Here is a 27,823-nt window from a genome sequence, read left to right on the forward strand (position 1 = left end):
CACATTTCTTATTTTCATTCTCTTCTTCTTAGGAAAGTACAACAGTAGTTTGTTTTCTTACAAATAAAACAATGCAAACAAACACTTTTGTTTTTGCTTTGGCCCGACCTGAAAATCCGTGGAAGGACTGCTTCGATGTCGCTGAAAGCTGCACTTGTGCTGCACTATTTTTTAAATTCATTAATTTATTGGAGTACTCCATTTGGATTTGTGTGATGCGGTTTGAAATCAATAAACGTTTGATGTACTTCTAAAAGCACATTGTTAGGCCATGACATGTGCTAGCATGAAGCATGATTCGAGTGGGGATTCGGGATCAAAGGATGTAAATGTACAGCATACTTAACACTTTATTTTGGGCAGCACAAACGACCATTTTCAACATTCATGGTAACAGCGTCATTTCTAAAAAAGTTTTGGGCCCCCTGAATCAGAAACTGTACAACTTGAGCAAAATGGACTTGGGCTGAAGTCTCTCTTTAAAGATTTGGGTGCGGTCTTTCCAAGTAACATGCAAGTGATTGCGCCTCCAGTTAGTTACATAAAAGTCTAATTGTTTTTGTTTTGTTTTTTATGGTAAATCTTTGGCAAATTTGAACACAGAAGCCAGCTTACGGTAAGGACTTCTCGTCAACGAGATTACCTCTAGATTTAAGCACCTTATTTAGTTCCCGGCAATGAAAATCAGTCGTAAGCTGGTCTACGTTTAGCCGTATATAAAGGAGGCGGCGGCGGACGTCGGACCCAATCTGGTGTTTGGCCACAGACGTAGACTTCTTGCTCATACTTCGACATAAAAAAGGTAGGACAACGTTTTTTTTGGGGGGGGGGGGTATAAAGGTTGACCAGCAAAGTTGATGGCCTGCTTGCGTTACACTACACGAAGTGACAGGATTTAACGGGGTCACGTTTTTGGGAGGTCAAATTGAATGTCGGATACAAGACTTTGTCTGGGATGGTTGAGCTCAACCAGTGTTTTCTCCTCATAACGTGATATTGTGATCTTGTGTGTGCCCACCCAGAATGGCGTCCACCAAGCTGGCACTCCTGCTGGTCGTTCTGTCCTGCATTGAGAGCTGTCTGTCCACCCCGTGCGTGGTTGACAGCTTTTCCGTCAAACAGGACTTTGATCCCAATAGAGTAAGTACACCCTTAAAGTTGCCACTGATGGAAAAACAACTCAAAATTAATTGGAAAGCAGGTCTGACAACCCGATTAATGTTCTGCATTCAGTACTCCGGGAAGTGGTACGCTTTGCAGAAGAAGGATCCGGAGGGTTTGTTCCTGCAGGACAACATCTCGGCGGAGTACACCATCGACGACGACGGCAGCATGACGGCTTCCTCCAAGGGACGCGTCACCCTCTTCGGGTTCGTCAGACACCGGCGTTTTCAAAATTGTCCGACGTAAAGAAAAAAAACCAGAAGATCATTTGTCCTTCTTTACAGCTGTCAAAAATCAAAAGTCCATCAAAAATGGTTGGAGAAGGGTGGTACCTTATCTTAGAATTTCCATCCATCCATTTTTGAATCCGCTTATTCTAACACAGGGACGCGGGCGTGCTGCAGCATATCCCGGCTGTCTTCGGGCAGTAGGCGGGGTACACCCTGAACTGGTTGCCAGCCAATCGCAGGTCTTATGATAGTATCCTTCAAAATAAATGACTTGCAAATTATTTCATTTTGAAACTTACAAGCACATGCGGCAAACTCTCGCATTGCCACTGACGACCCAAGCTAAACTTAGCTCCTCCCTGACCAAAAAAAAAAAAAAAGTGTTTCAGATAAAACCACAAATATTGTGGATAGGTGGGTGAATTTATGACTGGTGCAGGGAATTACTATCCAGAGAGGAGTCGGTTTCTCAGCATCGTTTCCAAGATGGATTCCGGATTGTAAAAGATGAGAAATGCGTTGAGTTCAAGATAGGAATTTTCCATGTTTTTATGTCGTAGTTTCTGGGTCGTATGCGCTGACATGGCTGCCCAGTACTCCGTCCCCGACCCCGCAACCCCTGGAAAGATGTTCATGAACTACCAGGGACTGGCCAGTTACCTGTCCAGCGGAGGCAAGTGTCCCCCCCGTTCCCTTAAAAAAAAAAAAAAAAATGGTTTTGGGTCCCTTTCCTAACAGTATGTGAACCCCAACCTTCACCAGGGGACAACTACTGGGTGATCGACACCGACTACGACAACTACGCCATCACCTACGCCTGCCGCACCGTCAAGGAGGACGGCAGCTGCGATGATGGCTACGCCCTGGTCTTCTCCAGGAACCCCCGCGGCCTGCCCCCGGCCATCCAGCGCATCGTGCGCCAGAAGCAGGAAGACATCTGCATGGTCGGACAGTTTCAGCCAGTGCTGCAATCCGGAGCGTGCTAAGAATGGCAAAGCAGGGGGGGGGGGGGGGGGGGGGGGGGCGGGCGAGCGAGACAAGAAGCAAAGCGGCGACACCAGGCTGCGGTTGTCGTGGCTTGAAAGCAAGAGTGATGTGGAACAGAAAGTTTGCATGGGACTGATGTGAGACGAGCATTAAACTAAAAAAAAAAAAAAGACCACCTTACATAACCCCGTACCTGGAGTCCAAGTTGCTGTCTCCGGTGGTCTTCAAATGAATGTAACGTTTTTTTTTTCTAAAACCACACCTGGCTTTGTTTTGTGAATAAAGGAAGGTCTGAAACGTGCTGAGCTGCTGATCACCTTCCTGATCCGCCGTAAGAACCCGCAGACATGTGAAACACAGAGCGCTTAAGGGACTTTACTGCTGGCCTGATATTTTGCCGCATCAGTCCTGTTATGCTAATTCGACCGTCAGATCGATCGGATTAGTGATTTGGAAGAAAGCAGTGGTAGGTCTTGCGCTTGGTATACCCCCCCTCCCCGGTGGGCCTTTCGGTGCCGTCTCAGGTACCCGACAAAATCATCAATCAGACCCCCTGTTAAGCATCAATCAATGTTTTGTCAATTTGACATCCCACGCATTCGTCACATGATCATAAGAGTGAGTCAGGTCAAGATTTATTCAGCGACACATGAAGACAGGAGGAGTTAAAAATTATCCTTGCACGTGACTTAGGGATACTACAGTAAACTTTGATACCCGAAGAAATAATAAAATATCTCGGGGTACACAGTATTCTTTTGGAGAACACTTTCCCCCTACTAGTCTAATAATATTAGCAGAGTATGAGTATATATCGCTATGTTAGATTACGTTTCACAAGACAGAACGTCTCTCTGGTAACAAATAATTGTCACATCCTTATTATTATTATTATTTTTTTGCTTTTACTTTCCTGATGATTGGCTCCGAAATGCACCTTCCTATTTCTTGGTCTCTTCGATTTGCTCCACCTCACTGGATTCATCCACCACCTTGCCATTGACCATAGTCTGCGTCACCACCTTCACGATCTTCCTGGTGCGCACGTCGGGCTCTTCTGCACACGCAATCATACAAACGACAACATATATAGATAGAGAGAAAGATAAAATATGGTTAAAAGTACTCACTTTTTGGTGGAGGTAGAACTTCCTTAATGCTGAAACACAAAGAAAAATTTGCTTTGAACAAAAAGGACAAACACTCAAGCGATAGATCCACACGCTAACTTGCGCTTCTGCTTCGACATGTTGACATGCAGCTAAAACTCCTCAACTACATGTTGCATAAAACAAAAGGATGTCATGTCACCTAATGCCGTGATTACCATGAACTGAGGCACTTTTTTTTTTGTTTGTTTGAAAAATTGCCAAAATTGTCCCAAAAGAGGATGCATATGTTAATTTCATTCTTTTTGCCATCTAATCGAAGACTCTACCCACCTCACTTTCTTTTCCCATGTCATTTCCGGCTGGTACTAAAACTGGCATCTTATTGAGCCGAGTGCCTGTCAATGCTTGCGAACATAGCGAGCGTCGGTTTGTAAAGATGTTGCAAAAGACTGCCAAGATGTTCGCAGACACTTTTTACTTATTCCAATGAGTTTTTTCTTATTCAAAATTTCTAGGCGGTATCTTTTTTTTTTTTTTTACAAACCCTGACGCAAATCCAACATTGGCAAGTATTCCCTGCCCAATGAGTCAGCAGCTTTACCTTTCCTCTCCCTCCAGCAAGCGCCTGTAGGTGGCAATCTCCATCTCCAGGTTCTGTTTGATGCGCAGGAGCTGCTCGTAGTCCGTCTTGGTGCGCTGCATGTCAAGCCGGAGCTGCGAGAGGTCTTCTTCCAACTGGTTCAGGGCGACGTGCAGACGCTCCATCTCGGCGGCGTACTTCTGATTGGTTTCGCACAGGTTCGCCTCCAGGGCCGCAACCTGAGGGTAGAAACCGAGGCAACGCAGGATGGCAACGGTTCAATTCTGTTCATGTCCCGCGTGCGCTTCGAGTAGAAACAGAAGAACAGTCGGAACGTTCTTTTTAAGGCAGGATGGCGATCACCATTTTAGAAGCTTATCCCACTGTCTGCCAGTCTACCTCAAACCTCCAAAATGTCGTCCCGATCCTCAGATGACTTCACAAGCCATGACCAACAAACCCCCGTGAACAGACAAGACGCTGCTCTCCAAAGCAAACGCTGTCTGGCAAGACTCATTCACTTGACGCCTCGCTGGGAGTCGACCCTGACTCAGCAGTCTGCTGCTGTCGCTGCCGAAACATGTTGACTGTCAACACGCGCTTACTAGTCAAACAAGCGTTTCTGAAGGTGCAAATATGATCCAGCGCGAGGAAGTTTGACTGCGAAAGTGGACTTGCGCCAGCAGCTGAAAAACGACTTGCAGAAAACTGACTCCACTTACTTCTTACCACTCACTCTTATTGCTAGGTTTTATTCATTGATTTTTTTTATCTGCTGGTTTGTTAACTCCCTACTACCAGTTACCTACACTGTAACTACTTCCAACTACCAGTCACTGACTACTTAACCGCACGACTTCAAAACTAGCGACTGGATGCTACTTAATTTTGAGACATTGCACCGATGGAATATGTGGCACACCCTACCCACTGTCAGAAAAACCATCGCATCCAAGTGAAAATAGTGGAGGGAAAGGAAAAAAAAATCTCATCAAAGACACTTTCTGTGAATTTGTGGTATGCTTTCTTCACATCCGACATTTGGTGTGCGGCTAATCACCTGCTTGTGCAAACTCTCCAGCTCCACTTCGAGGGTTTGAAGGAAGCGCTGCCTTTCGACCAGCTCGCTCTGCGCAACTCTCAGGGCCTCGTTGCTCTCCTTCACGTCGTTCTGCACCGTCTCCAGCTGACACAGGAGAAGGTCAAAAATGACTGTGCTTCAACTTATTTTTATTTTTTTTTGCCCAACTAGTCTTGTGAAACACTTTGGTGGCCAACTGGATCCGGCAGTTGTGTACCTTTTTGCGGTACCAGTGCTCGGCGTGTTCCTTGTTTTTCTTGACTATGCCCTCATATTGGAGCCGCAGTTCAGACAGGATGGCTCCCAGCTCGGGTCCCTGGGCCGAGTCCACCTCCACGTTTACCTCATCCCGGGCTATACGAGACTTCATCTGCTCCAGTTCCTGCAGAGTAGGAATTAATATTCCCCCTGCATCGACAGTACATTATTTAGATCTTTTCCATCAATAGTTAATGAAGGACGGCTCGGTTTACCATCCAAACAAAGTAAAAGTCGTCGACCTCGGCTTTATTCTATAAGTGATTGAATAAGCAGCTACGGTGGACGCACATCTACGCTCTGCCGTTTATTTCCGCTGGAAAAAGTGTGCAATCGGGTTGTAATGTTCCGATTTGTGTCTGTATGCTCACGTTGCCATTGCGTGCGGATAAAGACGGTTTTGTCACAGAAGATTTTCCTGGCTGTAGTACACCTTACATAGAATGAGCAGACAGAAGCGGCTGTCTTAGTGTCATATGATCTAGCTGTTCTTTGTGTCTGTTGTAACCAAAGGACCCCCCCAGAAGACCACTTTCAGCCACCAAATTAGGTCAGTCAACTACAATCTGTCTTCTTGTTGTTTGAATGGGAGCGAAAAATTGCCAAAAATCCAAACAATTCTGGTTGAAATATTGACTGAAAGGGGTTTGTTTTTTCATGTCAAAAAAAATTGTTAAAAATGTCATGATACTGTCATGTCAGGCAGGAAGGGAGGGTGTTCCCTCCAGAGCGACACCTGTCGCTAATCTGCCTCATTATCCATCTGCCTTTATAGACCCAGCCATGCCAACAACTGGCTGTCAGATTATTTTGCCTTGCTCATGACTCTGTCTCTTTTTGCACTGGGATGACTGAAGATGAAATTAAAATGCGGAGCCCAGAGAAGTGGACAAGGCACGCAGACTACCTCCTCGTGGTTTTTCCTGAGGAAATAAAGTTCCTCTTTCAGGCTGTCGAGGTCGCCCCTGAGGGAAGCGATAATCTGGTCATGGTCACTCTTGGCCTTCTTCAGGGCCACGCAGTCTCGCTCCACCGACTGACACATCACCAGCTCCGTCTCCCACCTAGTTGGAATTTGTCAGTTGAACTTTTTTTTTTTGTGCGAGGCTGGCCGATGTCTTGAGGACATACACCACGTTCCAGTGTGATCATGAACGACTCACTTGATCCTAAAGTCATCGGCAGCCAGTCTGGCGTTATCGATCTCCAACATGAGGCGAGCATTTTCCAAGGTCTTCTTCCTCACCTAAAAAACATGAACTGTTAAATAGTTGAACTGACAATATAGCACATTAAAGACAAACAGAGGATTTCCTGAAACCAAAACAAAAGGGACTGGCAACCAGTCTTGGGTGTGCGCCGCATCTCACCCAAAGACAACTGAAGTAGCATGAGGGCTCCAGTCCATGTTTTTTTAGTTAGTTTTTTAATTAATCAAGTTGACTTTCCAGTGTGTCTTTACCTCCTGCTCGACTGCATGAGCCTGGGTCATCATGGATTCAAGGTCATGACCTTTGGGAATGCGCTCGATCATCACTTGCTTGATCTTCATCTCCAGGTCGGCATTGGAGTGTTCCAGCGAGTGCACCTGCGACGACAAAAAGAGACGGTTTGATCAAAGCACATCCGCGACATCATATCCTCGTCTGCCGCTTGGCTGCTGACCAAGAACCCCCCCTCCCCCAAACAGAAGCACACCTTATCCAAGTACTTGGCCAGACGGTTGTTGAGACTCTGCATGGCCTCCTTCTCGTTGGCGCTGCTGCCGTGGCGCCCGTTCAGCTGCAGGCCGGTCGGCCCGTTGAGGTCATGGCTGACGGACGCAGATCGGGTCAGCGGGCCGCCGGCGGAGAGCGAGACGGATGCGCGGGAGCGGCTGGCGTCCATCAGGGAGCGGCTGGAGAACGATGGCTGGCGACTTACTGAGTAACCCCGAAGTGACATGCTGGAGGTCATGATGACGGGCTGCGGTCGAGGGGTACACAGAAATGTAAGATGGGTCGGCACATACCAGCATTCGAGCGACCCTTCAAGACTTAAAAGCTTTTTGTGAAAAGATCAATTTTATGCACAATATCGACTTTGATGCTAATAATTGTGGCTTTAGTGATGCAAACATCTGAACAGTCGTCTTCATATGTGCAATGGATATCCAAAAAAAGTCTGCTTGCCCCAATGTTGAAAAGCCAGGTTGTGAAATGCATCATAAATAAGAAGTCACGAACATTCTTCTGAAGTATCACAAAAGATTTGCGCAAAGCCATACACAAATGTTTCATCCTGCATAGGCACAAGGACACTTCAAGTCCACTCAACATGATAAAATGGCTCTCAAAATTTGTGAGAGTCCATCGTGCGCCATTGGGGGCACCAGCGACTTCGTGGTCAGCACCTCTTCAGTTTGTCCATCTCACTTCCATTCAGTAAAAAAAAAAAAAATCTAATCTAAATGTAAATTCTCATATCAGAATGCACTCATAAAGTCAATGACTATGATAATAAGATCTCTTTTGTATTCACGAAGAGCAAATAATCCCAGCGTATAAATATGGGGCGCAGTTAAGGGCGTCCTGTGTAAAAAAACGGTGCCAAATAAATCATGAAAGTGACTCGCTGTGGCGAGGCCCTGACAGGACAAGTTGAAAGTGGCAACATTTGCATGAATGCTTTTGCGCCTATCTTTTATCTGCAATGCAACGCATTCATCATTTAATGAGAGGGGGAAAACAAGTCCTAATTAAGTCATAATGTCGTTGCAGTTCTCTCTCTCTTTCTGTAGGTTTATTCGGCATTCGCTTTTCCTGATATCACCTTACTTCCTGTACATTGGACACATCAACGTGTGGATGTTGGACAGTCGGCCTTTGTGTGTGTGTGTGTGTGGCAGGGGGGATGCGAGGCTTGTCCGTACGCGCTGGTCCTGGTGCGTTTCTCAACAGAGTTCGAGAGGCGGATTAGCCATCAAGGGAACCTCTCTGTTTGTCTGTCACTTGATCCTGGCAACGCGACAGAGGAGCCATCAGGGCACAGTTGAACTCCTTGTTCACATGGGGAAATGATGGCCTAAATATGATTCATTGTGCATTCCGAAACAGAGACAAGGTAACCCTTTGTTGGCTACAAAATGCAATTTTCGATTGATATAATTTTTTTTTCTCACGTGTATCACAGCGTAAATTGTGATAAATCTCATGCATGTGTGTTTTATTGTCAAATGATGGCTCATTTAATCTCATCGAGATCATTTTCATGAGTCAATTATCACAAAGGTAATAAAACAAAATAAAAGATGTCTTAAACTTACCGAGTTGGTCTCGAAGCAACGGGTGAGAAATGACGATCGGGCTCAAGGAGGCTCTGCGCTGTTCATGCTGCAAGGTGAGTTTATATTCAGGTGAGCGGGGAAGTGGGCGTGGCCTGTTCACAGAAAATGAAGGTGGTGAGCAAAATGAGTACGGCATCGCTTGATGGGGTTATTGAAGGGTTATTATTAGCATTGTAATTTAGTCAATTAAGTCCAATGTATATAATACATATGTCAAGAAGATGCCTTTGATAGTGTTTCAGCAATGTCAGCGTGGCATCAAGTATGCCTTCCGCTGGCTGACAATAACCCTCTCGTGTGTCAGGGCTATTGAATGTCTCATTGCTGTCACTGTTTCACAGTGGTGGAAGCAGTCTCCAGTCACACTCCCCCCCCCCCCCCCCATCTCTGTAACTTGAACGTCCTTTCAGTGAGTTATTAAACCGTGGTGGCTCAGAGGACGAGAACGCTGGCTTGCGCGCACCCGTGTGCAAAGGCCCGCATGAGCAGGATAACATGCATGAATGGGGAGCACCGGTTCGAGTGATAAAACCGCAACATTGCCTTCAAATATGCTACGTTCATGACCGTAACTCCGGTGAATTCGGTCTATGCAAATGAACTCAGCGTTGAAGCACAGCACTCATTTGTTTGCCGCAGACGAGGATATTATAATTTCAATGAGATGCAAATATCCCGCTTCCATCATTTGCATTCTGACCTTAATCAACATTTCTTTTTTGTTTTGTGCGAGAGACAAAAACAGGTTTGGGGCCTCCGTAGTGATGAGATGATTTGCCTTACAGGCAGCATAAAAAAGGGACACATAGTGCAGTTATTAAATCTGTTATAATACTGAACAGGCCCGACGTCACTTTAAGATATCACACACTTTCATCACAATTTGAGATACAATTATTGAGCCTCTCTGATATAAAGCAAGGAAACATTTTGAAAATAGACAGAAATTATTGAAAGATATAGAACACACTGAAAGGCGCAGCTAGGAAAATATGAAAAGATAGAGTACATTCATAGCCAGTACAGTATATTCCATTTGTGAGGCTTCACATCAGCAGTTATGCCTCCTGCCAAAGGAGGGCAGCAACAAGCTACCTTGGAAAAACTTGCTCACCTCTCGCATACATATGATTTGATAAATGATATTAAGATATTAAAGATAATATTATAACTTGAGAATACAAGTGCAACAGAATAGATAGGAAACCATGTGATGGATGGATGGCAAATGGATTCTAATTAGACTTGATAGGGAAAATAGATGTAGATCTACTTGTTTACCACAAACTACCAACCTATGTACAACACTTAATTCCAATTTTTATTCCTATAAAGTAGATTCATTTATTTTATTAAATAGAAAATAGCGTAAATCCATTTGTTGGTCTGTCCATTTACGTGCTTAATCTATCCATCCATCGAATCTCCATTGTATCTTTTGATCGCTCTTGCAGTGATTCTCAAGTGTGGTAAAAGAGCGCCCTCTCGTGGTGAGCACGAAAAATCTGAGTTTCACGTTTAGCGTCACGGCGCATAACGTTGCAGTACCTTAAACTTTTGTTTTAGTTTCCTGTATTTAAAGGCCGCGTTAATGTTCAAGTTGTGCATCACGTTACAGTGCCTTAGAATAATATTAAATATCCTCTCGGAATAACAATTCTACCGTGTTTTGATGAACATTTAGGCTTGCTGCTACTATGGTTGCTCGTTAAATAAAGCGGAGTTGAGTTGAATGTTTTCATGATGGCGATACTTGGAAGGCCAAGATATTTCATTTTAGGTGTAAAAAGTTGAAGAACCACTGGTCTGCTGTAGCTATGTCTTGATCTCTCGATATTTCTCTTCCGCTCTCTCCGTCTATCGATCTCTCGATCAACGTACCAAAAGTGAGGTTAAACATGAGCTAAATCCACTGTTATCCCTTAACTTTCACTTCCTGCTTCTCTCGCGTCCCTCCCCGACAGAGTTTGGTCCGTTAAACAAATAAACGGGTGATTAAACGAACAGAACGCCAGGATACTCCTGCTGACCCCACTTGACTCCCTGTGACTCCTGTCACAAGCGATCATATGATCCCTTCGGTGGCGCATGCGACTTGACACCGAGGCCAGGCTGCCAACTTTGACCATCGGGTCACGTCCACGAAAAAAAGGGGGGGGGGGTTGAATGGAATATGGCGGACGGAGCATGGGTGAAGCCTCTCAATAGCTCCTCAAGTGATTGCTTCCTGTTTGAGTTCAGGTGCTGCCTTTCACTCTCACTCATAGACAAACAAACATGGACATGATTACTGCGTGCAAGGAGCGAAAAGTTTCTCTCGCCCAATGCAAGTATCTGTATAAAGCATCCACTATCCTAACCCAAACGGTTTGAAGCAAAAAAACAAAACAACATTCAAGCGTGGTACAAGTCTGCTGAACAAGAAACAAACATCAAGTTCAAGAACATGTTCCGTGCATTTTTTTTTCACAAAAACCAACCCACTCAAAATTTTAATATTATTGAGGGACTATGTTTGTCCTAGATATCATTCCAAATCCGCAAAAAAAAATTTGTTGGCCCTACTCACGTTGTAATATAAGGCAGCATACGACCCAGTGCAAATGCAACTATGGCTTGTCCGCCATCTATTGGTGATTGGTGATATTACAACTGTATGCTACAGTGAACTGCATATTCAGTTTGACGCCCATGGTTTTGCATACTCGCGGATTTTTAACTGACTAAAAATGTAGTCACGGCTTACCACAGTTAAATTCTCCGAAAATAGGTTTCAATTTGAACTAAAGAAAAAAATTAAAGGCTCAGACTGATGGCTCTTAGGGCCCTGACGTTAGTTTGATGCTACGCCCATAAGCTATTTTCTGATAAGATTCAAATCAGTGGGCAATAGAGAAAAAAAAAGGCACATAACACAACATATGTGAACCACTCTGTAAAAGCACGCACCCCCCCCCCCCCCCCACGCCGTTGCCTGAGTGCTGCTTTTGTGTGTCAGACAAACATCAGCGTGCATGTTTGTGTGCAAGCGCAGATGATGATTTCAGAAGGCTTGTGATATTTTAGATATGCATCTATAAGCCTAGCTGCTGAGTGGATGGGAAGTTGAAAGGAAAAAGTGACGCATGTGTGTGTGTCGGTGTTTGTGTGTGCGCACGCGCGTGCGTGTACTTTTTATTTAAGTGGAAAGTTGGCAAGGGGAAGAGCGTTGTCCTCCAGGGAAGCCCTCGTCTTCTTAACTCCGGCGCGAGTGTAGCGATGCCTTGCTCAAGAGCGTAATTTCCAATCCGCTCCCTCAAGGGAAAATGAAATAAAATTACAGTTCAATTTTTATATAAAATTCGACACCGTTTGAAATATGAATATCTATGTGACATCATATTCTCGGCAAATGAAAATAAATAGTCCTCAAATTGAAAACCAGGAGATTTGTTCATAAAAATGAATTAATTAAATTGCTCACCAAGTCGCCACTCCCTTGCGCTGGTACGAGTCGCCATGGTAACAAAAATAAACGGGCCCTGCGGTCTACGGGGTGGGGTGAGGGCTCGCTCATTTGCATGAGACAGGACAGTGACCTCAAAACAGGCCAATTTCGCGACATGCTGTCTAAACTTTGACACATCTCATTCACATCTGAGTTCATTTGAGCACGAAAATCGCTATGTGATCAGAAACTATGAAATGAGGTCCTTTTTTGGGTCACTATGTAAAGCACGCAAACGACAGCTGAATACGTCACAGCATATCACGGTCCATTGCCAAAAAATACAATGAAAACATGCCCTCTAGTGGCCATTTTAAGTATAAATGAAAATTTGAAACTGAAGGTGCGACAATTCCGTCTAATCCACCGTGTTGCAGTCAAATATATATTTATAATTTTTTAAAAACTAAGAATCGTTGTACAAAAGTGTTTGTAAAGCTCTTATCGCAGCACATTCATGACAAAAAAAGCACATAATTTCATTGGATTAAATATTTGTCTCATTTCATTTTTCATGAAAAAGCAGGTTTACACAAATATGAATCTCTCAGCATTCATGCAAACCCAAAACAGTTTTGGTGTCAGCATGCTCACTGGAATTTTTTTTTAAACAACGTCCCAGCAGTAACACCCATAAAGATTATGATTAGTGATGGAATGCATGTCTCGCAGCATTAATTCAATGAATTTTCAGACAAGATTTAAAACAAAGTTTCTGCCACACACGTGTAAATGCTGAGAGAGGATCCTTCTCATAGTTCCAAAAGAAAATGCTTCAACTAAAAGATGCAGATCAGCTCATCGGATGGCCCCAGACTACACACAACACTATCAGACTCAGCCTGCAGTCAACAGAGAATCAACTCCACCCCCACCCTCCCCATCCAAAAATCCCCAAATAAATCCAACTCTCCATCTTGGATTTAAAAGAAAAATAATTCAAGTTGTGACTTCGAGTTTGTCAAGGAGACATGGACACAGAAGACGATAATGACACAGTGCTGTGATGCGCGGCTAATGTGATCATTAGATGTTTGTTTGGAGGAAGACGCTCGGCTTTCCTTCCTTTGGGGCCATTAAGAGCTGGCAGCGGCCTTGTTGTCTAAACCGGGCCTTTTCATATCGTGGTGACGTGTGCTTGCGGTTTCTCCTCGGCGTGTGCGTGTGCACACGTGGGTCTAATAATACGAATATAAAATAAAAATGAAATGATGTTCTGTTTCGATGGATACTGTCGGGCGGGTAGTTTGTCGAAATTTTGGGCCGCTGTAAAGCTACTACTGTACACGAGAGTCAAAATATTAGAAACAACTGTCAGTGTGATAAATGTTTGTTGGACAAGTATGTCAAATTTTACTGCCTTAAAAAAAAGGTCGAGGTGCTGATCCAATTTAAAATAATTGTTAATGATTAAAACAAACGTTTTGAATGAATAAAGTACACCCCGTTTTTTACACTTTTTTAAAAAAAATAGTGAATGCCTTTTTCTATTTAAAAAATCAATTTAAATCTCTTGAAATTCATACAAAACAACAATTTGGTCACTTAAAATCAAGATATTCTAATGAGGAAAAATTATAAATATAATCTGACATGACCTCTTTCTGTCATAATCAAACCTTTTCCCCAGGTAAAAAAAGAAAACTAAAATAAAGAAACAAATGTTAAGAAAATGAAGCCACCGCTGTCCCCGATGTGTCATAAAACGGTTTAAAAGAAATAATCCCGCCACAATTTCGGAGAATCTTGTTTTTTTACATTGAATCATTTCTTGCCTGAAGTTGTCGATCAATATGGCCGCCCTGTGATGAATATGCACGAGGCGTCTTCCTCCTCATCCTCCTCCTCCTCTTCGCCGGCGATGGCTACGAAGGCCCGGTAATTGCCGGTCGTCAGGGGTGGCAGGAACCGTAATTTGCATCTCGGGGATCCTGCAATCAGCGTTCTATTCATTAGTGCGCCTGCCGCTTCATCTGCTGGCCACTCAGAGCTGCCAATCTCCCGGCGGCAGCCAAAGCATGCGGGGAGGGAGGGGGCGGGCGGGCAGGGGGGGGAGACAGCAAATGGGGAAAAGTTTCAATTACAAGCCGTGGCCGCGCCGAGTGGTGTAACACGTCTCACACCCTATATTTAGGCGGGTTTTTACGCAGGTGATTGACTGGTGGCGCTTTGTGGAAAGAGAATTGGATGAAGAAAGCTCAATGAAAGCGTATAATGGCATGAATGTTCAATCACCGCGCAGCCCGAAGGGGGGGGACGTCTGCGGCCGTGTGAAGTGGGGGGCCCGCGACCGTCGAGACAAGACACGGACGATTGTCACTCAGGGCTATTGTCTCGTCAAGATTACACGAGATTTGATTTGCCCTCTTTGTCGCGCCACGTCGCTCGCTCCCGTGTGCGGCTTCCCGCCTTAATTCCTGACACTGGGGGACACGCGGTAAGGACGGGTCTGACACCGGGCCGAGAAATAAGTATCTTAACCGTTTCGTGCATCCGGTAATCCGATAACATGATAAAATGTCCACTGGAGTGGCCTTCCGTGCCTGAAAGGGTGAAAGTCTACCAATGTGCGCAGGTGGGGTCCGAGCAATGCGGAAAAGCCACAGGTAAAACTCTGGACAACACTTTGCTGGCAAACAGCAAATTATGCTCTGCTAAACAAAGTTCCGAGTATGTGACGGTAGTATCACTTCTGTTGTCCTCTCACTGTTCTGTTTTATAACTTGTGTTCGCACGAAGCAATCGGATGGTCGTTTTGACTCACTTGATGTTGTAGTTGACACACGAAGGTAACGCTGCATCTATATTTGTTTCTCCGCCAGACTCTCTTACATCCTTCTTTGTCTAGAAATGAAGACACACGTCATTAGGTACTGCTGCACAATACAGAGTGGGCCACGATAGCTTGCAAAAATGAAACAAAAAAGGTTTTCTATGAATGGAAACGTAGCCACATTCATTTTTGATTGACATTGCCAGAGAGGTGTTGGATTACCACAGTGTCAATCGTTGTATGACTATGACAGTGTCAATCAAAGGGGTTATGTAAAGTTCCTGACCATGTTTTGACAAATCAACCTGCGTTTTTCCTTTCAAGGTTTCTCCCTCATACTCCATTTTGGTGGAAATGGACGATGCCAATAAAGCTCTCTTGAAAACAAAACAAACTAAATGTTCTATACGGTTGTTGGGGTCACAAACGGTAAACGGCAAACCAACTTTCGTTGGGATCCAATCCAGATTACACAGAGGGCCGCATTTCACGTGGACAATCCCATTTTACACACTGTGTGTGTGTGTGTGCGTCTGTGCGTGGGTCTCATATTTAATCAGATCCTTTTGTTGTTTTCTACTCCCAGTTGCCGGCCTTGTGTTGGGAAATGTACCTAATGTTGTGACCGGCGAGGGCACGAACTGCGGGATTTTCTGAAGCACACGTGTAAATAAATTGTAATCAATCGGGAAAGCAATGAACACAATCCTATTGCCGAGCCTCTACTCATTCAATACGAGTGCAATTACACTGATTAAAGCCAACACATCAATGCATTCGTCAGTGCGTAGCATAGGGCGGGTATCGGTGAAGCGCTGCCATTTGTTTTGTTGAGCGCATTTGCTTAAGCTTTGCTCTTTTTTTTTTTTTTTTTTTTGAACACAGAAAAGTTTTGTCATGTTGCGATGTTGTTTTGTTCTTATAAAGCATCATTGTTCTGCTCTGGCATGGAAAAAAAAAGTGAAAGAAGCATGTTTTATATCAAGAACAAACCCTCTCTTGTTTCGCGGCGCTCAATCTTTTCGGCCTTAAGACTGTGTAGTCTCCTTTGTATGCACAGCAAAATATTATATACATATACATATATATACAGTATATAATTGAATGGTCTTTTGTGACAAAGTGAAAACTGAAATAATAGTTGAAGGGTCTCACGACTTTGTATTATGATACCGGTGATACCAACAAGAGAAAGGGCGATGATAACCATAGACTATCTTGTTTATGAATGACATCAACAAATATTGGCATGAGAAAACAGCACCACCTGCTGGCTGTGTGCCCCAAAAGCTGAGTCACCGATGACCACAATCACAGCTCGACTTGACCTTGGGATGAACCTGTCGATACACGGCCGGGGAAATGCCCCAATTTCCCCCCTTGACTTGGCGTGCTTGATCTCGAATCGCAGCTCATTTCTCCACGCATGAGCACATTTCCTCCTCTCACTCGTGACAGCCTTTTTATTGCCTTTGCACGGCACCTTTCCACCCCGTCGGCGCGCACCGCCGGCAGTCGAAAGGCGAGCGTCTGCCGTCGCAGAAACAACAACAAAAAAAAAAAAACCCAGACTCTGACGGGCCTCTGTCAAATTATTAAGGACGCCGCTCTGATGATTCTGCAACCGGACTCCGACCAACCGTTCTCCAGATGACTGCAATAACACTATTACGCTTGCCATCATCGTGTCCAAACACCTCTCGCTGTCAGTCTGTCTGACCAGCTGTCAAAATGCAACCCCCCCCCCCCCCCGCCACAACCAGCATCCCCCCCAACCTCTTTATGCCCTTGGCTGTGAAAAGACAAGAGAGGGGCGGTTAAAAGCGAGGTGAATTCCTGGGAACAGTTTCGGAGCCGCTGAAACACCTTGACACGCACCTGTCAGGGACCTTAATATGGCGTGTGTGCACGTGCGGGGGGGGGGGGGGGTTGAGGCGAGGGAGCGTGGAGCTCAGTGGGTGGCAAAGGAGAGCGATGGCTGCTTCTGACAGGAGCTATTTGGCTAATCCAAAACAACAGCTGTAAGGTAAGGAGGGAAGGGGGGGAGGAGGGTGGGGGGGCAAGGGGAGGGTGGGTGACGGGGCAGCTATACAGGAGGTAAAAATGAACCCTGCGTGGAAAAGCGCTTGCATAAAAAGGGTGACAAATGCGTTACGACTGCGTTACAACTGTAACTTGTTCCTGCTCTTTCCACAAACTATTTTGAAATTGAGTTTGTAATTAGAAATGAGTACTCCTGCTTTAGTCTCCTCCTCACTTTTTGACGATTTTGATTCTCTCCTCATTTGTCTCAACAAACCTTCATTGGAATCTACACTTGCACTTTTAGCCTTCAGCGTCACAGATCTTTTACTTTTTTTTTTTAAATTGACTGTTTACAGCTGTTGTCGTACCCATTGTTCTCTTGGTTGCATTTCCCCAGTTGCTCAACCCCTCTATCCGGTTTTCTCTTTTTTACGTTGGGCGTTTTTGACCCTCCCCATGTGTTGTGATTTTTAGCGACGTAAAAAATGCCGAGTCCACTCTGTGAGGAGTGCCCGTACAAATAAAATGGCCCCCTGATTGGCAACAACCAACATGCTGCATGTCGAGTGATGTCACTTTGTTGGAGGGAGGCGTGAAGGGAGGACAGCCAGCCTACTGGGACGCCATTGAGTTGCATCCATTAGTGTCCAAAAAGGCAGGTGAAAATGATTACGCACAGTACGGTCACGCATGTACTGGCCTTCATTAAACATCTGGTTGAGTTTTGTCGAAGGGGGAAGCCACGTTAGGGTGGTCCTCTCTCTTCCAACACATCTGTCCTGTTAACACGGGTCGGGCCGCCAGCGTTCTAACGTCTTAACATCTCCTCCGGGCGCTGCAACGCGACACCTGGGAGGCTCACGACTGACTGCATAATTAAAAGAATTACATGGTGAGAAGTATTGCGGGATCACGTTTGTGAACGCATGGCAAGATATTCGAGCAATACCCGGATATACTGGATTGCAAGTACTCCCATGAGCGGACTTGAGGCTTCCCGACCGTGGATTTGGCTATTCAATGAGTGACTTTTGCTGGGACTGAATGGAGACTGGCTGGAAAATTTCCCTGATGGTTTGGGGTGGCACAGTGAACAGGTTACACTTCTCCACGGCGCAAATAAAAGAATTTTCACTCATGGAGGCAGCAGTTCATTCAGTGCACAGTAAGGAGGCGGAGCATGGACACATCACCAAACACAAATTCCACCGTGGCCAAAATTTCAACTCAAGTCAAATATTTTCTCTTTGATATGTTCTATGCACCCCCACTATGCTAAACACGGCACTCTGATTAAAATTGCGTTTGTAGAATGTAAATTAAGCAGCAAAATCAACCCGTTTTTAAAAAATTCATCTCAGCCGGTGGCCATTTTGCCACTTGTCGTCGACGAAAAATGACATCGCAGTTGGTCAGGGCTCAGGTAACGACCGATCACGGCTCACCCATTTTCCGAGGATGGTCGTCTGACATTCGCAAGCTGAGCCGTGATTGGCTGTTACTTGATCCCTGCGCAGCTGATTTTCAGACGACAGTCAGTCACAAAATGGCCGCCATTCATCAGAATACCGTGTTTCAACTAGTCAGGCTGCATCGGACATTTTTGACTTGACTGCCCTTATAAGATAAACATCAGCAGATTGCGTTCCATTATTTTTACAATCCAAATATATTTATGTGTTTTGCGTTATACTAGCAATGATGTGATTGCTTGTCTATAGCATTCCTGTGGCAGTACCAAGAAGATGACCAACCTCCAAAAGGTCTTGATGACATCATCACAGTTTCACCTCACCAAGAAGGACTGCCATCACATGGTAGAAACCCAGTCTAAAAATATAATACAAATTAAAAAAGGACATTTGGACAACAATACGAAAGCACAAAAGACTGATGCTGTGGTGTCAGACTACACCAGGACCCCTGCGGTCCCTCACCCACCCTCTAGACCTTTTCACCTTGGCTCCATGGTGTCCACATCATCCACTTTTCCTCCTCCTTTGCCTCCACCGCTGAAACACAATGCACAGGCAAAACGATTGGGACAATGACAATGTTACACAGGCGTTGGAATTGCACACATTCTTCCACACCAAAACTTCCAAGCATAGCTTGACCGACTTGGGTTTTGGGCTTCCCCGAACTTCCCTCTAAAAGCTGTAATTGTCCAAATCATTTCAAGAAAGTTCTTGTCCGACCTCCGATTGATTGATGACGAGGTGTGTCCTAATACTGTTCCCCGTGTATCAGTCTGAGCGATGGTCCATGTTGATGGGATCGGGCCATATTTGGTCATGAATGTGGTTCAGAGCCTAATGACAGAAAAGGATCAGGACACGGCCCATATCCACAAGTGCACATTAAGTCCAATGCATTATTAGAAATAATGTCGTATTTAACATTGTGCTGCTAATTCATAGCTCTTAGATTGGTTCCTCACACACACACACACACACACCCGTAACCTCCCATATTAATCCATGAGCTCTAACCTGGAGTCTTCTTTAAAGTCACTTTGGGAACTTTAAACACACTTTCATGTCTGATTGTTCCTGAGTTCTTTAGAGGGTGTGTATTATGCATCCGTGTGTGTGTGTGTGTGTGCGCGCGCGCGCCTAAGTAGCAACAGATGCTTCTTGTGACCTCAGAGGCTTCCTGGAAACTCAAATTTGTCAAAATGAAGCAGGAAAAAGAGAGAGAGCACTGCAGTTTAGGTGAATGTAATTTATACGGGACGGACACACACACACACACACGCACGCACACACACACACACACACTGTACGCCATGCAAACCAAGCTTTTTGGGTTGTGTTACAATGACCTCATTGAATGGTAATCATAAATTGTACACATGCAGCATCAAATAGAAATGACATGTTACCGAGGACGTGATGTTACAACGCAAAATGAGAAGCCCTCGAGTGATCCTTTTATTTTTATTTTTTCCCAAATTTGAAAACAGTAAAATATAGCCGGTCCTTTTTGGCCAGTTTCATTTATTAATTCATTTTTAAATATGTATGAAGATTTTTAAAATTATATTCAAATTTGCATCCAAAATAAATACACATGAGGAAGCAAAACAATATTTCTTCATTTCTGTCCCACAAAAAAAAATAAAATAAATCGAATGATTTCGGTATTAATATTTTACTATCCATGCAGGTGGTGCTGAATATATTGCAGATATATGAAAAACTTCTGTTTCATTACGTCGGGGAAAATAATATCGCCTGCAACTGATATGTTATTTTAAGTCCTTTTTTTTTTTGATGAGGGACAATTTCCTGCCGATGTAATGACAGACCATTTAAAAAGCGACTTGTGAAACAAATGGTGTTCTGACTCAAGGCTTCACTCCGGGTTTTCACTTGCCGGCTCCTCGTATCTCGCAACAAGGCCGAAAATAAACCAGCCGTGTGATTGGGGACACAGCGGCGGCTGATGGCGGCCCTCGCACACATCATCCTCGCGCCGGAAAAGAAATCACGCTATCTGGGGGCGACGGGCAGGCCTCGAGCCGAGCCCATGATATCACCGCTTTAGCAAAACAAGAGGAAACGCGTGCCAGTCGCTCTCATATGCGACCAATTATTTCACGGTGAAGTCGAGTTGTGGGAGCTGGAGGGAGGAGGGGCAGGGGGACATTTTCAACCATTAGCCCTTTAGCTCCGGGATCATACTGAGGGTAATAGTGACTAAACGCTGAATAAACACATTTGGCTAATAGGTCATTCCAACCTGAAACGAACGGCAAAACCAGCCGATTGGCTCTCGCGGACGCCATCATCGGCGACGGGTGCATGCGGAAAAGACGCAAAATCACGTGCGAGTCGACGAAACAATGTCAATGTCAGTTTTAGTTTGGGTAGCACATTTTCGATGGCGAGCATAAACTCAGTGAGCTTCAGGATAAAAAAAAAAAGCAAGCATTACATGTGCCATTTACGCAGCTACTGTAAAGTAGGAATTGCATGTAGTTTTGTTTTGGGGGGTTTTTTGGCGACACATTCACTTCTGCATTAGTATCAATGTACGGTTGCCATATACGCTGCTGGTCAGTCTCATGACCCATTGTCATAAAAACGTCAATAGATATTTTGGATGCTTTGAAATGATTCTTTTGCACTGCTTCAGTCCAATTTCCCCAAGCATATTTTCTTATCTGATAATGACAATAGTGCGACTGATTGTCTGTCAGCATTCATGCAAAAAATAAAAAATAAGTCAAGTTTTAGAGTTATTGTACTTGTTTTCGTACAGTTTGGTGTCACATCTGTTCCGAATGTTTCAGTGGGAAATAGAACGGCAGCATCACAAACTTGATTTTGGAGTAGATAAATTAACAGGCTAAAAACAAAAACAAAAATGACAACATCGCCGAAAAGTAGAAAGAAAAAAACCAAAAAGAAAAGATGAAATGAATCGTGTTTTGTGGAACCTTGGCTGAGCTCAGCGGCGGTGAGACATGTAGCTCGCGTGGCAGTAAAAAGTCCAACGCGCCGGTCGCCTCGCTGCTCTCTTGCAGCGGGCCCGCAGCTCTGTTTACTTTCCGCTAGCAGGGCGATCTGGAAGTGTTTGGCCGGGGCTCTGCCGCTCACTGGGAACGATCAGGCAATTCACATTTTAAACTATTTTGATATCGGGGCCCTGTGGAGAGTTGCTCTTTTCCTTGAGAACATGACTTGCCTTTGGGCTCTGGGGCCTGCTCGCACGGCCCGAGCAGTAAACACGGGCATGGAAGCCAGAGAGTTCCTTTCGCGTTGTGAATTGACGACTACAAAAAGCAAGGAGGGGCGGGGAGTTGTCAGGGGGGTGAGGGATCACCCTCTCCCAAGATCTCACGATTGTGAGGAGGATTCCACTGTAAACAGACTGCAGGGAGGGAGATCGATGCAGACGAGTGACTTAATACCTCGCACTGAGAAGAAACGTATCGACTCTCAATAGACTGGCACTGGGTAGAAATTCGCGGCAGCCATCTTGGCAAAGTGATTTCATGACACAATAAAGAATAAGACGTGCGAGTTCAGTTTAACCCTTTCACCGTTTAACCTGCTAACATGATAAGCTGCCCACTGTAGGAACCGTAATGAATGCTGAAAAAAAAAAAAAAGGAACACAAAGCTGATACACAGACAGGAAGCCGTGACTTATTCTGTTGTGGATGGCAACAGGTGGCTACACAGGTCCCCCTGGAACTTAATTGTGCTGCTTGTGACTCTGGCATACATGAACCAAGACATCTGTAATTATAAATAATAATCTCCTCACAAAATTAAGTGAAATTGGATCATCTCTCAACACAAGTCTGCCCTGGTTGGAAAGAACGGCCTTAGCGCGCTGCAAAAAAATAAAAAATAAAAAAAAATGCTATGCCGTCACATGATTGCTACTGTATACCCCGGTACAGTACTACCTTCCCCACAAGTATCTGTGCATGCATTTTTTATTTGACTTTTTTACCATCATGAAATTGAGAGACAGCTTTCATACCAATGCTTTTGTGTGCAGCAAAAAATAACAATAATCATCGAATGACGTGATATAAGGACTCACACAGACTACCACCACCAAAATGACCATTTAATTGAATTTAAATCAACACTAAGCTTAGATTTGTTTGCGATGACTAAATAAAAATGCACACCACCGCCTCGCTCGGTGTCATCCTACACCTGACCGGACATGATGCGATGAAATGAGGTACTCAGTGTAATATGTTGGGGGACGGTGCGCGTACACAACGGGGGAAGCAACATCTGCAATGTAACTTTCAACGCGGCTCGGGAAAAGTAAATTCGAAATGATCAATGATCAGCACGACCGGTCATTTATAAAAGAAGAGAGCGCTAATTTGTCTGCGCGTTTCCGTGTTACTTGATGTTCATTTCTGCTCCTTCCTATTTATTTATTGACTTATTTTTGCCTGTGTTGTTTTCTCAGCATTGCAATGCATCACTTGACATTACCCAAGCAAGTTTGAGATGCAGCGCATCAGCTGAAAGCAATTTGGTCCCGAGCGCAGCTGCCAGGCGGATAAGACTTTCCTTCTTTCGTTTACTTTGAAATGTTCCTCCACCTCCCCAACCCCCACCCCACCCCAACTTCCAAAATACACAAGGCGGCCAAATTGCTGACATGTGTGGGGGGAGCGGGGACGGCGAGGCTCCTGCATTTTTTCATGCCCCCACTACGCAAAAGTCCACATTGTTTATTTAAAGAACGCTGAACACTTTAGCACTATTAAGCAACATGTCATATAGTAAACTAAAGGTTTCCTCTCAGGAAAAATCCCTGACAGTTTATTTTTCCTCTGCAAAAAGTTGGTTTTGACTCACCAAGCTGCCTCCATGCACAAGTAAGCAAACGGGCCTGTGAAGTGTACGACGCGAAAGTACAAAGCAAACCTGGAAGGGTTGCGCCGATTGTGGGAGTTGAGACCACAGCATTGGACGGTCTCTTGCCCCCGATGCGTGCCTGTCACAAATGAGAGGAATGCGTGATCAAAACTACACCATCATTTCATAGAATGAACCGCAAGAGGAAAATGACTACATTTCAAGATTCTTTCACTCGGCTGACGGATACACACGGGGGCAACGTTGTTGATCACATTCTGTTGGAAAAAAAAACAACATAAAAATAGAAATTTACTGAAACTAAAATCAGACATTGATTTATTTTTGTGGTCCAACAGAAATCCCGCATAACCTTCTGAGGCAATCAATTTGCACCGGTGGTGTTGTGATACGTGCTAGTGCCTTCTGTGCAAAGGGCATCGGTTCGATCCCCAGCCAGTACCCCAAAACCTTGCCACTGTCAGTCCCTAACCTGGAAAGAAAAACGGGTGTGTTACATCTCGTGCGAATACTGTGCCAAACGTGTTGTCTTTTGTTGAAATTGAAAAAGGTAATGAGCTTACTTTGACAAGTAAAGAGAAGGGGGGGGAGGGGTTGAAGCCAACAGGGTAAAACGGGAGAAGCGAAACAGGCATGACAGCCAGGAGTCAGCTTTGTGTGCGTCATCCAAGGCGAGGAGGGGCATGGAAGGAAGGAAAGAAGACTTCCACGGGGCGGGGCGGGATGGAGGGGGGGGGGGCGCTGAGAAGGGAAGGTTACTATGACTGATAGCCCACGGGGGCCCACAGAGCCAGCCGACACAGGGAAGCAGCTAATATACCTTGACATGCGTAGGAAACTCAAAACGCTGCGAGAGCTCTGTCAGATAGGAGCCACCCAGAGGAGTGTGTAGCCTGAGCCGCCGTGTGTCCTCTCTAACTAGCACTGTTTACATGAGTGCGTGGCCAAGGAATGCTCCAGTATACCTTGAAGAAACCACAAGCACAACAGCATTAGCGGCACATCAGCTCCCCGCCATGGGAACAAGTCAACTCTGCTCGGCTACCAACAAAAAGGCAACACTTGGCTCCCCCTGTGTGTGTGTGTGTGTGTGTGTGTGTGTGTGTGTGTGTGTTCAGTACATAGGATCGTGTGCTTCAGTCAATATTAGCTTGGATGCTGTAATATTGTCAGCAAACGCTTAATGGGAATTGAAAAGGGCAGAGTGATTCCTATGTGGATTTCAGTCAGAACTGATTTTCAGAAAGTAGCTCCAGTGACATGATGGGAACAGACAGTTTGGAAACAAAAAAGCAACACTTGTGTGCAAAGTTACGGTCCCGACTGCCAACAGACTTTTTTTTTCACAAAAAAGAGTGGAAACCAATAGTTATGACCCACTAAAATACTTACCACTGAAACAACTACTTTTCTTTTTTTTCTATGGGAAACATTTTTGTGCGGGGCTTGTTGTGCTAAACATTCAGAGACACATAAAAACATGTTTTTGAAAACAACTGAAGATTGGATAAATCAACTAAAACGTTAAATATACAGTATACGCAACAATGTTTATGCTAGGCAGCTAGCTACCTAGCCAGTCAACCACAAGACAAAATGTGGAAGAAAGAGACTAAAAATCTCTTTGCGAATGCCTTACTTTGAAGAGATCGCTTTGAAAAGTTAAATTTGGGGTTGGGGGGGGGGGGTCCATCCAAAACGCACAAAAAATTGATTTTTCACTTATGACATGTAAAATTGCTTGCTGTTGACAAGAGAGAATGACACAACAAATGGATGAATGCCCTGGAAAAAAAAAGTTCTAAAAGCACAACATGGTCACATTAAAAATAAAACAAATAGAAATGGTGCCTCGAAATGTATATTATTTTTAGAATTTGGGTTTCTTTTCTTAATACATTAAAAATACCTTACCATATGGACATTATGGAGTGTGTATGAATGGTTTAAAAAGAGGAATGGGACACCTGACCTTAAAAGTTTGGAGTTTGTTCGCCCTCTTGTAGTTGGATCTGCTTCCCTTTTTAGGCAGCAAACTTTCTCCATGGTTTTTGGAGTGTCTAATGGAATTTTTGAAGTCAGGGCTCATGTTCGTACACACCAAAATCCTCCAAGTGTGTCCTCGGCTGGAACGGAAAAGGAATTTTTTTCCACAGTTTTCCCACAATGGTGGGCGCATTAATTGTGCGAATATTTGTACGCATTAATTGGTACAAATGAGGAATTTAGATCCAGGGCAAACTGAGGTGATTGAAGCCAAAATTGCCCACATGTCCATATTGGCCAGTGATTCTGTGTCAATGTCATAAATTTTAACGGATTGTGATAATCTGTGATTGGCCGCTAACCAGTCCAGGGTGTAACCCTGCTATTTGCCAAAGTGGAGTGAGGATAGGTTCCAGCCCACTCGAGACCCCCGATGGACATAGGAAAATGGAAAAAGATGAATGGAGAACCGAGGGATTAGCAAAACCAGACTGATAAAATTTATTAAGCAGTGTGATTTGAGTCCTTATAGTGATGTCAGGAAACAATCAAGATGTATCCAGAGGGGCCCTGTTTTTTTCACTCATTGTTCACACTACCTCACTCCAAAAATGATTATGTATCATTTTCCTGACAAGAAGGCCAGCGTGTATAAAAAAAAAAAAATGAAATGAAGGAAAAATGAGCAGAGGTTGAACGTGCACCCGGTGCAGCTGGGTAAGGTCTGTTTTGACTGACGAGACCAGTGAAAGAGCGCGAGATAAAGCAAAGGGGAAGACAGCGTGGAGGCAAATTGACTCTGACTTACAGCAGGAGAGGAGAAAAAGAAGCAAAAAAAATAAATAAAAAAGGATTGGATGTTGGCACGCAGGGAAAGAGAGTCTGTGGTAGACTCGTAAATAGCCGGAGGGACAGAAGGGATGGAGAAATGGAGCTATCAGTGGAGGAGCGATGAAGGTCTGGGCTCGAGCCAACATAAACACACGGCGGCCCTGTAGGAGCTGCGGCAACAAACATGCCTGAAACGGCCTTGTCCATACACAATACGTACAAACACACAAACATGTAAACACTTAAGGCTGCACATTTTTATGTAACACACGCATAGTATATGTATGAACACACGCACACACACACATACCAGAAGGCAAGCGCCCAAACCGCAACATCTTGAGTGTTAAGCCGTATGTCATTTCATTTCATCACATACTTCACATTAGTCCACTTTGCTACGATACCACAGAATAAACATGCAGCGCCCCTCAAAAAAAAAAAAAAAAAAAAAAAAGACTGCAGTTTTATTTTTACACATGTGAAATAAACACACAGGAGAGTTAGCGGCGCCCCGCGGAAAATCGCTTCTAGGCCATCTTGGACAGCTCACTGAAATTATTTTCGCTGTAAGAATGCAATTCGCTCATTGTGTGCATGTGAATGTTGACAGATGCTACCTATCTTAAAAAAAAAGGGGGGGGGAGCATGATTTGAGGACAACAGTGAAGTTGCTTAATGCCACAAAAGTGTCTGAATGAATCAGAGCAATCCACATACGATACAAATATGCCCATAAAAAGATAGATAGATAGAAAATTTAGTTTGGATATTACTTGTTTATGTGTACCATGCTTTACTTCCCCTAACTTCTAATGTACAGTACAGTAAATTCTCTTCCCCACACTTTGTTGTAGCTAGTCCATCTTTCGGATCAAGTATAGTTTGAAAAAGCCACAAAACTAGAAATGTTTAATCTTTCGGTCTAATAGGCTGATGCCATGCATGATCTTGACATCCTAATCACTTGCCGTGGCTCCGAGTGATTTCTCTTTCCCAAGCTCCAGTGGGCCATCAAGGAGACCCATTGTAAAAAGACGTGGTCGACATCAAACTGATGTTTGTGACAACATTGATACGCGAAGATGAATCCTCTCAGGACTGCATCCAGAGGTGTGACTTCATAATTTGAATTTGAAATACATCTTCCTGGATGTGATACCAAGGCCTCAAACTTGGACCTCTCGAATATATGGTTTGAAGTGAGAAAAATAATGACTCACCTGTCTCAAATCCAACGAAAACATGAGCGGATTTCATCGACCACATAAGCATTAGCATTCAGACAAGCGCCATGTTTGTTTTTGGCACGGCTGTGTGTGACGCCTCCATTAACGTGTGACCGAGCGTAGCTTGCCGTGCTGCCAACGTAACGAGCGCCCTCTTGCTCCGTCTTGTTTTTGACCAGCCAACCAACCACCCGACGCACGCAGCCTCCAATGTGGGCTTCGGTGTTTTCTTAAGCGAGACATTCAAAAGTTGTTGGGCGAAACTGTAGCGGGATAACAGCGTCTACCGAGCGTGTCTGCCTGGAATGCAAAACACGAGCCGTGGTTGTCACTCAGTCGCCAGTGAAGGCTTCCATCATGACACTGTTTAGGTGTGAGATTCTTTTAAAC

The 27,823-nt window shown here is 44.5% G+C and overlaps 2 protein-coding genes across 9 annotated transcripts; one reads left to right on the forward strand and one right to left on the reverse strand.

Annotated features, from left to right (window-relative positions):
* LOC147191610 (keratin, type I cytoskeletal 18) lies at nt 1-27,746 on the reverse strand. Of its 8 annotated transcripts, none has more exons than XM_086134157.1 (20): nt 27,428-27,745; nt 24,208-24,352; nt 23,740-23,859; nt 23,584-23,644; nt 23,436-23,505; nt 18,964-19,034; nt 18,777-18,852; nt 14,989-15,068; nt 14,000-14,155; nt 8,717-8,829; nt 8,324-8,408; nt 7,111-7,377; nt 6,875-7,000; nt 6,576-6,658; nt 6,320-6,476; nt 5,372-5,536; nt 5,134-5,259; nt 4,095-4,312; nt 3,512-3,540; nt 1-3,438 (listed from the first exon to the last, which is right to left on the reverse strand). In XM_086134157.1, the coding sequence occupies exons 12-20, from the start codon at nt 7,366-7,368 to the stop codon at nt 3,323-3,325; spliced, it is 1,278 nt and encodes a 425-aa protein (XP_085990283.1). In that variant the 5' UTR covers nt 7,369-7,377; nt 8,324-8,408; nt 8,717-8,829; nt 14,000-14,155; nt 14,989-15,068; nt 18,777-18,852; nt 18,964-19,034; nt 23,436-23,505; nt 23,584-23,644; nt 23,740-23,859; nt 24,208-24,352; nt 27,428-27,745; the 3' UTR covers nt 1-3,322. The 8 variants fall into 8 exon arrangements, with proteins under 8 accessions (XP_085990283.1, XP_085990285.1, XP_085990281.1 ...); XM_086134159.1 differs by lacking the exon at nt 8,324-8,408 and adding an exon at nt 19,221-19,334 and having other exon boundaries at nt 18,981-19,034; nt 27,428-27,744; XM_086134155.1 differs by lacking the exon at nt 8,324-8,408 and adding an exon at nt 19,221-19,334 and having other exon boundaries at nt 27,428-27,744.
* Nucleotides 665-2,408, forward strand: rbp4l (retinol binding protein 4, like). The gene is made up of 5 exons (XM_086134161.1): nt 665-802; nt 1,023-1,140; nt 1,234-1,370; nt 1,955-2,067; nt 2,157-2,408. Exons 2-5 carry the CDS (start codon nt 1,024-1,026, stop codon nt 2,378-2,380), a joined length of 591 nt encoding a protein of 196 aa, XP_085990287.1. The 5' UTR covers nt 665-802; nt 1,023; the 3' UTR covers nt 2,381-2,408.
* Nucleotides 27,747-27,823: the final 77 nt, after the last annotated feature.

The sequence above is a fragment of the Hippocampus guttulatus genome, chromosome 17 (assembly GCF_054856545.1).
Source record: "Hippocampus guttulatus isolate MCC_2025c chromosome 17, RoL_Hgut_1.0, whole genome shotgun sequence".
NCBI lineage: Eukaryota > Metazoa > Chordata > Actinopteri > Syngnathiformes > Syngnathidae > Hippocampus > Hippocampus guttulatus.

What these genes read in the sequence shown, in the direction of transcription:
- rbp4l (XM_086134161.1), top strand. Translation starts at nt 1,024, where the DNA reads ATGGCGTCCACCAAGCTGGCACTCCTGCTGGTCGTTCTGTCCTGCATT. An exon ending in AGGACTTTGATCCCAATAGA is followed by an intron (nt 1,141 to 1,233) that starts GTAAGTACACCC and finishes TTCTGCATTCAG; the next exon opens with TACTCCGGGAAGTGGTACGC. An exon ending in GGACGCGTCACCCTCTTCGG is followed by an intron (nt 1,371 to 1,954) that starts GTTCGTCAGACA and finishes TTTATGTCGTAG; the next exon opens with TTTCTGGGTCGTATGCGCTG.
- LOC147191610 (XM_086134157.1), bottom strand. Translation starts at nt 7,368, where the DNA reads ATGACCTCCAGCATGTCACTTCGGGGTTACTCAGTAAGTCGCCAGCCA. An exon ending in GCCGATGACTTTAGGATCAA is followed by an intron (nt 6,477 to 6,575) that starts GTGAGTCGTTCA and finishes AATTCCAACTAG; the next exon opens with GTGGGAGACGGAGCTGGTGA. An exon ending in TGGAGAGTTTGCACAAGCAG is followed by an intron (nt 4,313 to 5,133) that starts GTGATTAGCCGC and finishes TTCTACCCTCAG; the next exon opens with GTTGCGGCCCTGGAGGCGAA.